Source organism: Canis lupus, chromosome 22 (assembly GCF_048164855.1).
Source record: "Canis lupus baileyi chromosome 22, mCanLup2.hap1, whole genome shotgun sequence".
In the NCBI taxonomy this organism is placed as follows: domain Eukaryota; kingdom Metazoa; phylum Chordata; class Mammalia; order Carnivora; family Canidae; genus Canis; species Canis lupus.
The window spans coordinates 49,040,727-49,053,756 of record NC_132859.1 but is presented as its reverse complement, the minus strand read 5'-3'; the positions used below and the strand labels follow the sequence as shown (position 1 = coordinate 49,053,756).

At 34.8% G+C, this 13,030-nt stretch overlaps 1 protein-coding gene across 5 annotated transcripts in view; it reads right to left on the bottom strand.

Annotated features, from left to right (window-relative positions):
- The window catches only part of FBXL2 (F-box and leucine rich repeat protein 2), a 108,447-nt gene that overhangs the window by 69,954 nt on the left and 25,463 nt on the right, over positions 1 to 13,030 (bottom strand). For 2 of the 5 annotated variants that reach the window (XM_072793506.1, XM_072793507.1), the window contains exon 4: positions 3,809 to 3,882. The exons of the other annotated variants lie outside the window; for them this stretch is intronic. In XM_072793506.1, coding sequence (XP_072649607.1) covers positions 3,809 to 3,882 — 74 coding nt within the window. The remainder of the gene's footprint in view (positions 1 to 3,808; positions 3,883 to 13,030) is intronic. 5 annotated transcript variants of the gene reach the window in all.

The following is a 13,030-nucleotide window of genomic DNA, read 5'->3' as shown; positions in this document are numbered from 1 at the left end:
AAATAAAATCTTTAAAAATAAATAAAATATTCTTCCCTTTTCCAACTATATATATATACAAAGCTTTATGGTAGAAGCAAATGAAATAACATTTAAGATAATCAGGAAAAGAAAATGTAAAGAATGACGTTTATATCCAGCAAGACTGGTTTTCGAGTATAAAGGGCACAAACTGGTATCCACATACAAGACCTTAGAGAATACTGTTCCCATGAACTCTTCCTAAAGAATGAATCTTCTGGAGAACAAGCAGCAGACAACAAAATGACTACATAGACATCAAATAGAGACTAGTGTGAGCATTATTCATAAGCTCAAATGAGAGTTTAAAAGGAGGGGGTACAATATATGATGGGTATACACCTGACAATGTAGATTTAGTACAGTCATTTGAAAGCAGGAGTGAGGAGAAAGAGAGAACATATGCAAAAAAGTCACGTTTTCAGTAATTACCCTGATAAAAACTATATTAGTATTGTTATTCTGAGGCTATAGTGCCTGTGTTGTGAATAAAGCAAATGAGCAAATATAGGAATATTCTAATTCTATAATCTCCTATGTCAGAACCAGGATTATTAGTATGAAAGAAAGGAGATACAGATGTTCAGACTGATGAAGTGATAACTTAAAATCCTGAATTTGCATCAGATATATCAGTATGAAATCATGAGTTTCTCATCTCTCTATATATGTTCACTATATTGAAAAGGCCTAGATATACCTCTAGTAACCAGACTGTGGTCCTGAAATATCCTTTCCCACAAAAAGAAACCAATGCTTCTTCAAAAAATGGCTGATTCCAGGTCTAGGGCAGGGAATATATGAGATAAATCTAATACATCTATATATTTGTCAAGAAGGCAACTATCAAAACTACTAGGGTCATGTAAAAGGACTGAGGAGTCAAAGATAAGATCATTTGAATTTCAATAAAAGTAATAATAGCAATGAGTTGAAAACCATTAAACAGGTTTAAATTAATACATTTATAATACTTGTAAAAAAATCTAAGTCCCCTTCAGAAGATGGTAAGAAACCAACTAATTTTTAAGTAATTTCAGACTTATATGAAAGTTGCAAACTTATAGAAGTTTGAAAGTTTCAAACTTACAGGAAAGTTTCTCATTCTTTTTCTACATACACATATACATATACATATATATATACACACACACACAAACACACACATATACATATATGTATATGGAGAAAATATATATAATGTTATAAAATATGTTACATTAATTAAACAGGGAGGCTATTAGACTGACTCTGATGCTTTGGCTGCCTACTTAAGCAACTAAAATCTAAGCTTTTAAATGCCCCAAAATTACAAAATCAGAACACTAAGGACAACCAATCACAAAGGGCAAATGAGGTTTTAAGATATATCCAACTAGATCACTTCTTGTCTTTGCTTTCCCACCTTCTCTATGAAAGCCTTTCCCCTGGCTCTGACTGGTAGAGCACTCTCAGCTACTCCTGGTTCAGCACTCCCCCACCCCAATCCAACAGAATCTTGCTCAGATAAACTCTTACAACTTTTAATATACCTCAGCCTATCTTTTAACAAATATCATATATACATACATATATGTAATTGTCTCTGAAATATTTGAGAGTAAGCTTCAGACATGATACTCATTTGCCTCTAAATACTCAAGTATCTCCTAATAACAAGGACATTCTTGTTCAAAGACACAGTACAGTTATCAAAATAAGGACAGTAACAGAGTACTATCATTTAGTCTATAGATCTTATTCAAAATGTGCCAACTATGCCATTAATGGCCTTTAAAACAAAAGAAAAACATTTTTCTTCTGGCCACAGGACCACATATTACAGTTAGCTGTCTTTTTTCCTTAGTCTCTTTGAATCTAGAACACTCAACCTTTCTTTATCTTTTTTTTTATTTTGATATTTTTGAAGCATATAAGCCAGTTACTTTATCGGATTTCCCTCTGTGTGTCCAATATTTCCTCACAATTAGATTCAAGTTATTAATTTCTGTCAGGAATGCCACAGAAATAATATTGTGGTCCTCTTGTTCATCACATCAGGAGGCACATGGTGTCCATTTGTCCTGTTATTGGTGATATTAATTGTGATTATTTGATTAAAATGATGTCTACCAGATTGCCTCATTATAAAATTACTATTTTTCCCTTAATTAATAGATTTTTGGGATGTCTGGGTGGCTCAGTGGTTGAGCATCTGCCTTCGGCCCAGGGCATGATCCTGGGGTCGCAGGATTGCGTCCCGCATTGGGCTCCCTGCATGAAGCCTGCTTCTCCCTCTACCTGTGTCTCTGCCTCTCTCTCTCTCTGTTTCTCATGAATAAATAAATTTAAAAATCTTTAAAAAAATAAAGATTTCTGTGGAAGATTATTTGAAACTATGCAAATATTTTGTTTTCCAAATGTCATGCCTTCCCATACCTCACTTCCAAAAGCTGGCAAATAAACAGAAAGAATGAGGCATTTATCCTACTTTCTAATGTAAACTGTAATACTTTATAATCAAGTAGAAATGAAGATAAATAGCTCTTTATAGAAGTATGCTAACAAATAAATGAAAAAAGAATCAGAATATCAATTTGCAGCTCCAATATGTCAAATGATCTAAGCAATAAGCATCAATAGATGTTAACATCCCCCATTAAAAAAGAAAACCAGACATTTTGTGACCCCTGATGAAAGAATATCACATAAAAATCTTACCAAAGGGAGAACCTGAGTCTGATCAAGCCTCTGGAGCCAGCTATCAATTTCCAATAAATATAGTTGATAAAGGAAACATGCTGAAATTGTACCATGAGGATGCAGTTAGCAAACTCTGACTGTGGGAACTTCTGAAAGTCAAATAACCCAAATTCTTTTAACAGCATATGTATGGAACAGAAAGAGATGAACAGGGGACCTGTTAATTATCAGACTTAAAAAGATTTTTAATTTTTAGTAGGCAAGACAACAAACTATATAATGTCTAGGGATGTACATTTGGATAATAAATCTAAAAATGAAATACAATAATAACTATAAAAGTCAAAATAGTGGTTACTTCTGGAGAAGGGAGAAACGGTTGTGATTTGGATGGGATATGACATGGAGGCTCCCGAAAAAATTAGGAATAGAACTGCCATATGATCTAGGAATTCCAGCTCTGGGCATATAACGAAAGAAAATGAAAACAGGATACTGAAGAGATACATGTACTCCCATGTTTATTGCAGCATTATTCACAACAGCCAAGATATGGAAACAACCTGATTGACCATCAACTGATGGATGGATAAAGAAGATGGTGTGTGTGTGTGTATATGTATGTGTATGTGTATTAGTTACCCATGAAAAAGAAGGAAATCCTGCCATTTGCAACAGCATGGATGGATGCTGAGGACATTATGCTGAGATAAGTCAGACAGAAAAAGACAAATATCATATGATATCACTTATTGAACTCATAAAAACAAAGAGTAAAATAATTACCAGGGGTAAGAGGTAGGGGAATAAAAGAGGTTGTTTCAGGGTACAAATTTGTAACTAGTAGATAAATGAGTCCTGGAGATCTATAATGATAATAAGCAACAATATTGTGGTATAAAATCAAACCTGCTAAGAGACCAGATCTTAATTATTCCCACCACAAAAAAGAACTGATAATTACATTATGTGATAGAGGTACTAGCTAAAGCTATAATGACAATCACACTGCAATATATAAACTACCAAATCAAACGTGTTGTATATTTTAAACTAACACAATGTAATATGTCAAGTATATTTCAATAAGAAAATTTGTTACAACCTTTGGAAAGCAATGGTTTTGTCATAAGCTATAAAATGTTCTCTTTCTTTGATCAGTAATTCCACTTCAGGAAGCTGTCATGAAACAGTTTAACAAAAGAAGAAAAAATGTAAAGTGGTTATTTGAACTTTATCTACAGTTATAAAAAAAGCAATAAAAAGGTTAAGTAAATCATTCCTTATGCACTCTATGGAATATTAAGCAGCCACTGAAGTGGTAATTATGAAGATTATGTGCTGATAGGGGAGGGTAATCATAAAATGTTAGGTAGAGGAAAGCTCAGAGGAAAATGATTATATTCCATGCACTTCCAACTAAGTGCAAATAAATATACACATGGGCCAAGAGTAGAAGGAAACTAAATTGTGCAAGATTCCCCAAATACAGTATAATTTTTTCAAGTGCTGTTTCCTCTGCTTGGAATATTCTCACACACATATACACTCATATACCCACCCACACAAGACACATACATACACACAGGCACATGTTCACATATACATTCATATACACACACAAGCATACCCACCCAATACATATATGTGTACAGATAAGTACACGTTTACAAATACATACACATATGCTAATGTGCACGGCTATGAATTGAACCAGATACTCCCAAAATTCAAATATTAAAGTCTTAAACCCAAGTGCCTCAGAGTGACTGCATATGGAGACAAGATATTTAAAGATATAATTAAAGTAAAATGAAGTCATTAGAGCGGGCTCTAATCCAGTATGACTTATCTCCTCATAATAAGGGATTAAAACACAGACAGCTATAGAAGGAAGATCATGTGAGGACACAGGGAAAAGAGGGCCATCTACGAAGCCAAGGAAAGATGTCTTTGAAGAAACCAACCATGCTGACACCCTGTTCTTGCACTTCTAGCCTCCAGAACTGTGAGAAAATAAACTTATTTTAAAGCCAAAATAATAATAGTAACAACTATAATAAGAACCAAATAATAATAAGAAGAACCAAAAGGTGTTCTTTAAAAGCACTGACAAAATAGGTAAACTTTCAGTAAAATTGATTTTAAAAAATGGGGTGAGCGCTTAAACATAAATTAATGATATTTCAAATGAAAATAAGTACATGACAGCACATACTTCAGAGTTAAAAAATAAAAATAAAACCATCAAAACTGGCTAAAATAAAAAACACAAACAACAAATGTTGGTGAGGATGCAGAGAAAAATGAACCCTCAATGCACTATAGCTGGGAATGCAGACTGGTGCAGACACTGTGGAAAACGTTATGGTGGTTCCTCAAAAAATTAAAAATAGAATTGCCATATGATCCAGTAATTCCACTACTGGGTATTGACTTAAAGAAAATTAAAACACTAACTTGAGGGATGTCTGGGTGGCTCAGTGGTTGAGTGTTTGCCTTCAGCTCAGGGCGTGGTCCTGGAGTTCCAGGATGGAGTCCCACATCGGGCTCCCTGCATGGAGCCTGCTTCTCCCTCTGCCTATGTCTCTGCTTCTCTCTCTGTGTCTCTCATGAATAAATAAATAAAATCTAAAAAAAAAAAAAAAAACACTAACTTGAAAACATATACACACTCCTATGTTTACTGCAGCATTATTTACAATAGCCAAGGTATGTAAGTAACCTAAGTATCCATTGATAGATGAATGGATAAAGACAACACAGTGTGTGTATGTGTGTACACACACACACACACACACACACACTGGAATATTATTCAACCATAAAAAGGAATGCTAGTTATAACAATATGGATGGACAGAGAGGGTAAAATACTAAGTGAAGTAAGTCAGAGAAAGACAAATTTATGATTTCACTCACATGTATAATTTAAGAAATAAAAGGACAAAGAAAAAAGAGACAAACAAAAAACCAGACTCAAATACAGAGAAAAAACTGGTGGTTGCCAGAGAGGAGGGAAGTGGGGTCATGGGTAAAACAAAGGAAATGAAGAGTACACTTATCTTGATGAGCACAGAGAAACATATAGGATTGTCGAATTATATTGTATACCTGAAACTAATATAGCACTAATATATGTTAATATTTGAATAATAAATAAATAAAATAAGACACAGTGGGGTAGAATATCCTTTAAGAAAAAAAAAAAAAACTACCAAGACAACAAATTTTAAAACCCAGACAAAATGGACAAATTCCTAGAGAAATGAAATTACCAAAGTGACTCAAGAAAAAATAGAAAGCTTGAAGAATCCTACTCATATCAAATTAGTTAAAAACTTTCCCACAGAGAAAATTGCAGACTCAGACAATTTTAGAATTTTAGTTCTATCAAACTTTAAAAGAACAATTAAACCAAAACACACAGGCTATTTCAGAGAGCTGGAAAAGACTTGAATACTCCACAACTCAATTCTACACACTTAAATTAATTCCAAAATCAGATAAAAACAATGAGAAATAAATTTAAAGGCCCTAGTTACTCAAAAATACAGATGTCTTCTGTGTGTACTGGCACAAAGAAAATTAATGAATGGAAGAGAATAAAGACTATATATCTATTAAAGAGCAGAATATATGATGGGGTAATGACATTCTTCTGAGTAAAGGAAGGACCATTTAACAAATGATTCTGAAAAAAATTGATAATCCACAAGGAAAAGAAAATAAAAATGATTCTATCTCATAAATAAAGACCCACACCAGAGTGATTAGAAACTGAAATATCAAAAACAAAATTTTTAAACTTTTAGAAGAAAATACACATGAATATATCTGTCCTCAAGGTAAGTCATACATGTTATTGCAAATGGCAAGATTTCCCTTTTTTTATGGCTGAATAATACTGCCCTATGTATATACACCACATTTTCTTTATCCATTCTTTATAACAACTCAGGTTGCTTCCATATCTTGGCTATTATAAGTAAAACTGTAGTAAACATGGGGTGCATATATCTTTTCAAGTCATTTTCATTTTCTTCAGATCAATACCCAGAAGTGAAATTGCTGGATCATATGGTAGTTCTATTTTTAATTTTTTGAGGAACCTCCACACTGTTTTCCACAGTGGCTTCACCACTTTACATTCCCACCAACAGTGTACAGGGGTTCCTTGTTCTCCACATCCTCACCAACACCAACACTCACATATCATTTCTTGTCTTTTTGATACAAACCATTCTGACAGATGTGAGGTGATATTTCATTGTGTTTTGTATCTGTATTTCCATGATGGTTAGAGATGTGAGCACCTTCTCATGTACATGTTGGCTGTATGTATGTCTTGGGAAAAAAACTCTAGCCAGAAAGAAAAGACTGACATATTTGACTTTATAAAAGGTGCTTGGTTCATCAAACTATGCCTTAAAGAATGAGAAAAAAAAACTTATAAATTGGAACAAAGAACCTGTCAGAAAACATTAAGCTCAGTACAAAGGTTGTACTGAGAATATAAGGAACTCAGTAGAATTCAAATTATATTACAAAGATATGGTAATCAGAACAGTATGGCATCAGCATAAAAACAGACACATGATCAATGGAACAGACTAGATAGCCCAAATATACCCATGCATACATGGTCAATTAATTTACAACAAAGGAGCCAAGAATATACAATGTAGAAACAACCGTCTCTTCAATAAGTAGTGCTGGGAAAACTGGAAAGCCACATTTAAAGAATGAAATTGGACCACTATTTATACCACAAACAAAAACAATGAAAATGGATTAAAGATGTGAATGTAAGACTTGAAACCGTAAAAACTCCTAGGAAAAAAAAATACAGTCAAGAGGCTTCCTGACAATGGTCTTAACAATGATTTTTTGGATTTGACATCAACAGCAAAAATAAGCAAAAAAGGCACAAAAAAACCGAGTAGGACTACATCAAACTAAAAAGCTTCTGCATAGCAAAGGAAACAACACAATGAAAGGCAATCTACTGAATGGTAGAAGATATTTGTAAATTATATATGTGAAAAAGTTAATATCAAAAATATAAAAAGAACTTATTCAACTCAATAGCAAAAACAAAACACAAAATTGATCCAAACAATCCAATTAAAAAAATGGGCAGATGATCTAAATAGACATTTTTCCCAAGACATACATACAGCTAACATGTACATGAGAAGGTGCTCACATCTCTAACCATCATGGAAATACAGATACAAAACACAATGAAATATCACCTCACATCTGTCAGAATGGTTTGTATCAAAAAGACAAGAAATGATATGTGAGTGTTGGTGTTGGTGAGGATGTGGAGAACAAGGAACCCCTGTACACTGTTGGTGGGAATGTAAAGTGGTGAAGCCACTGTGGAAAACAGTGTGGAGGTTCCTCAAAAAATTAAAAATAGAACTACCATATGATCCAGCAATTTCACTTCTGGGTATTGATCTGAAGAAAATGAAAATGACTTGAAAAGATATATGCACCCCATGTTTACTACAGTTTTACTTATAATAGCCAAGATATGGAAGCAACCTGAGTTGTTATAAAGAATGGATAAAGAAAATGTGGTGTATATACATAGGGCAGTATTATTCAGCCATAAAAAAAGGGAAATCTTGCCATTTGCAATAACATGTATGACTCAGAGGGCATCATGGTAAATGAAGTCACACAGAGAAAGACATACTGTATGATCTCACTTATATGTGGAATCCAAAACAAAAACTGAGCTCATAGATATAGAGAATAGATTTGTGGTTGCCAGAGGTGGGAGGCAAACAGGTGGGCAAAATTAGTGAGTGAGGTCAAAAGCTACAAACTCCTGTTATAAAGTCATGGGGATGTAACATACAGCATGGTGACTATAGTTAATAATACTGCATTGCATATTTGAAAATTGCTAAGCAAGTAGATCTTAAAAATTGTTATCACAAGAAAAAATTTTGTAACTATGTATGGTGATGGATGTTAACTAGACCTATTGTGATGTTCATTTCACAATATATACAAATATCGATTCATTTTACCATATACCTAAAACTAATGTAATGCTATGTCAAATGCATATATAAATCATTTTAAAAGTTAGATTTACTGTGTTATGGTACATAAAATCCAGGTCAAACACCAGAAGTTACAAAATGCTTACAAAATCTATAGGCATACTCAGGAGGGAGAAAACATAGCCTTGAACTTGGGGAAAGCCTTAGGCTGAACTAAGTGAAAGTGGGGTAAAGCAAAAAAGACATTTTCAAGAAGTAGAATGAACCCAGGAGAGAGCAAATTAGAGAACGACACTTTCAGAGACTGGAACTAATTCAGAACTGCCAGAATTAACAAGGAAGTTGGAAAAGAATGAGAAATGGGACAGAATAAGAGTTAATAAGTATATATTTCTGGGAGAATAATTTAGGTCATAACAATTTAAATGCACTTTACACTAAAGGTAATAGGAAAGGTTTGAGGCGGGAAAGAGGCAGAATCAGTAAGATAAAGATAAGATAAAGAAATAACAAAATAGAAAATTTTAATAATCTCAGTGAATAAAATATGAGTTTTAATCATTAAAACCCCAAATTGCCCTCTTGTAAAGATTATTAAATTGGGACACTATTTGGCTAATTGGATGAAGAAAAAAATACAGAAGATAGAGTATTAAAAACAAGAAGAAAATAAAACCAACAGCAAATCCAAAGGCATCGTTAGACTTTTAATGTATAAGCATTACCCCAACCCAGGCAAAGGAAAATTTACTTCTGCCATGATTTGGACTTAGATGCCAACCCTAAAATAGTACATAATAGTATACAGAGGTAATGAAAAGGCCTTTAAGCTTCTGCATCTGATTTCTACACACAATAATTCAGCGGTGTACTGCCTCATGCAAGACAAGAAAAAATGATAAAGATGAACAAACAAAAAAATTCTTTAACAAGAAAGAAAAATCTGCACAGATGCTTTAACTTGACTTTGCAGTATGTATCCCCCAAAAGAGCATCTTACCTACTAGGCTGCCTTGGAATACACATAAGGCATCACAGACAGCAGGAGGTAGACGCACCAGTCCTTGAAAAAATCCATGGAATGCTGAAACCAACCAGCAGGTAAGAACACCCACTCAATGCTACACCAAACAGGAAGGAGCCCTTCACTGCATGGCTCCCCAAGGTCCCACAATTACACATAAGCACTGGGCTGTAACTTAATGATTGCAACAAAAACCACAATTATTGGGGATCCCCGAGTGGCTTAGCAGTTATGCGCCTGCCTTCCGCCCAGGGCATGATCCTGGAATCCTGGGATCAAGTCCCGGAATCAAGTCCCGGGATGGAGTTCCACTTTGGCCTCCCTGCATGGAGCCTGCTTCTCCCTCTGCCTATGTCTCTGCCTGCCTCTCTCTCTCTCTCTCTCTCTCTCTCTCTCTCTGTGTGTCTCTCATGAATAAATAAATAAAATCTTAAAAAAAAGAAAAGATTCTCTCTCTCCCTCTCCCTGTGCCCCTCCCTCTGTTCTAAAAACACACACACACACAATTATTTTCACTCATGGAATTGGTTTATGATTTTAAGAGAAGGAAAATTTGAAAATTTTTGCACTAGTCATTTCATAATTTTCCCTAGCAAACTAGTGAAACTGACAAATATATGTAACTGTATAGTTGATTTCATTTGCCCAAATTATTAGGCTCAGCTTTCCTGTTGAGGGCAATCAAACCTTCCCTTCACCAAGCCAACAAATACTATTAATACTTAATTCCATCATGTATCCACATAAATTTTACATGGAGAGAGAATGACCCAAATAATGATGATTTAAGGTTTTATAAATGTGTCTAATAAGAGGTTTCTTTCATTATTATTTATTACCAACAAGAGCTTTGTCCTCTCTGAATGTTTTAAAATACTTACTACATGCAGCACTCCCTATCCCTTATGAGGTAGTTTACATGTGTCTTCATTACATCCTCAACATCTGAAGACAACCATGATAGAAATAAAACCTAAGGTCAAAAAGTTAATATCAAAATTTACAGTCTTGGGTCACCTGGGTGGCTCAGCAGTTGACCGTCTGCCTTCCGCCCAGGGTGTGATCCTGGAGTCCCGGGATCAAGTCCCACATCGGGCTCCCTGCAGGGAGCCTGCTTCTCCCTCTGCCTGTGTCTCTGCCTCCTTTTCTCTGTGTCTCTCATGAAAAAATAAATAAAATCTTTAAAATAAATAAAATTTACAGTCTGAGTTTTAGGCCAATACTCAGTTCACCTAAGATTTATTTTTTTTTAAAAAGGAATGGGTCTTTGTAAGGAACTACATTTTTTATAATATGATATAATCATCAGTTGTCATCACAGCTCCATTATTAGCCTGCCTAAGCCCTAAAAGTTGTCAGTTAAATAACATTTGGTAGTGCACAATTTCCAGTGAGACTGAATTAGACCAGAGCGATGAAATCAAGCACTGGGTTACATTAACTTATTAACCAGGTTCTTTACTGAGATTGTTAGTACTAGTATATGCTGAGATCTCTATCAGGACAGCTTGCTTTTATCAGTTGTTTGCATTAAAATTGACTACATTGTCAAGTAGCATTTAATAAGTAATTCAGGTGTCCCAAAATGATCTTCATTAATGACAATAGAAGCTAACATTTATTTAGCATTCATTAAGTGCCATGCACTCTAACAGCCAGCATAACCCCGGTCAGTAAGAACCATCACTATCTCCATTTTATAGAGGTAAATCACTTTAGGGTCACACAAGTGGTAAACGGGGGAGCTGAAATCTCAAACAACTCTGGCCCCAAAAGTAATACAATAACAATGAGGATATATAAGGACAACCCAACTCACTAACAGATATATAGATTTCAACAAAGTAAAGATTTTGATTGTTATAAGCATTACATAACTGACTCCCTAGGGAGAGTAAAATTACAAGCTATTGAATTGTGTGAACATAAAGGCTAAAGAGAACTGGAGTACCCTTAATTTATGAAAGAAAGATATGTAGAAAAAGCAAAATTGTGAAAACTTATTAAGCAACAAACTAAAAGTGGGATGGTAGATGGAAACTGTAAACAGGGGATCCCTGGGTGGCTCAGCAGTTTAGCGCCTGCCTTTGGCCCAGGGCATGATCTTGGAGTCCCGGGATCGAGTCCCGCATCGGGCTCCTGGCATGGAGCCTGCTTCTCCCTCCTCCTGTGTCTCGGCCTCTCTCTCTCTCTGTCTATCATAAATAAATAAATATATAAAATAAAAATCTAAAAAAAAAAGGAAAGAAAAAGAAAGAAACTGTAAACAATATTGGGTAGTCCTAAAACTAGAAATAAGATGATCAGATGAAAAACCAGAGATTTTTCTGAGTGGATTCAAAGTGATATGAAGAGATGAAAAGAAACACACAATTCCAGGTTGTGCTCATTAATAGTTCCAAAGGGGAAGCTGAGGCTTTGCTTGATGTAATCAGTAACGGGACCTAGCAGAGAATTTAAGAGGGTCCCTGGTAACAGTTGTAGTAAAAAAAAAAAAAAAAAAAAAAAAGGCAGAGACAAGATGACCTGGCTGCAAGTAAATAAGATTATCATTAAGTCAAATAATTCAACTCTACTGATGAAGTAAGACAGAAGGTAAATAGGAGGAATACAACAGGAACAGAAAGTTTGCACTGTCACAGAGAAGTCTATAGTGTGAAGTAAAAACGTAAACGTAGGACAGACACAAAGCAAAATAATCAAGACTTAAGCTCCATGAAGGATGATAAAGATGGCTACTTTGGCTCAAACCCTTCTTCAAAATTTTGCTCAGAAAGCAAAAGCAAAGGGCAGAGCTACTATTATTGAAAACATAAAGTATGAGAGTAAAATGGCAGAGATGATTTAAAGGCAAACAAACATTAAAATACCATGGGCAGCTGGAGTTAATTCTGAGGCTCACAAGTCAAAGAAGACCTGTAGCAGCAGTACTTTAAAATTTAAATTCCGCTCACAAACTCCAAAATAAGAGAAGTGGGAATGCAAACCTATGAATAGACATATTTTGAACATTTGGTCTCAAATGGCAATTCTTTTTGAAAATTGATCTATGTATGAGCCTTGTGGTATGATTCAAAACCTGTAACTGCAGGATTCACACAGCTGGGTCTATCATGAATCCTTAAAAGAACTAAAATTTCTAAAATAGCAGTTCAGAAATCACACTAGCACAAAAAGTGATATAACGCCTCCCCCCTTTTTTGTCAGCAGACAGAAACTGTTCCAAGGCTGAGAACAGTGTCAAAGCTAACCCTACAAAAGGGGACAATATTAAGTT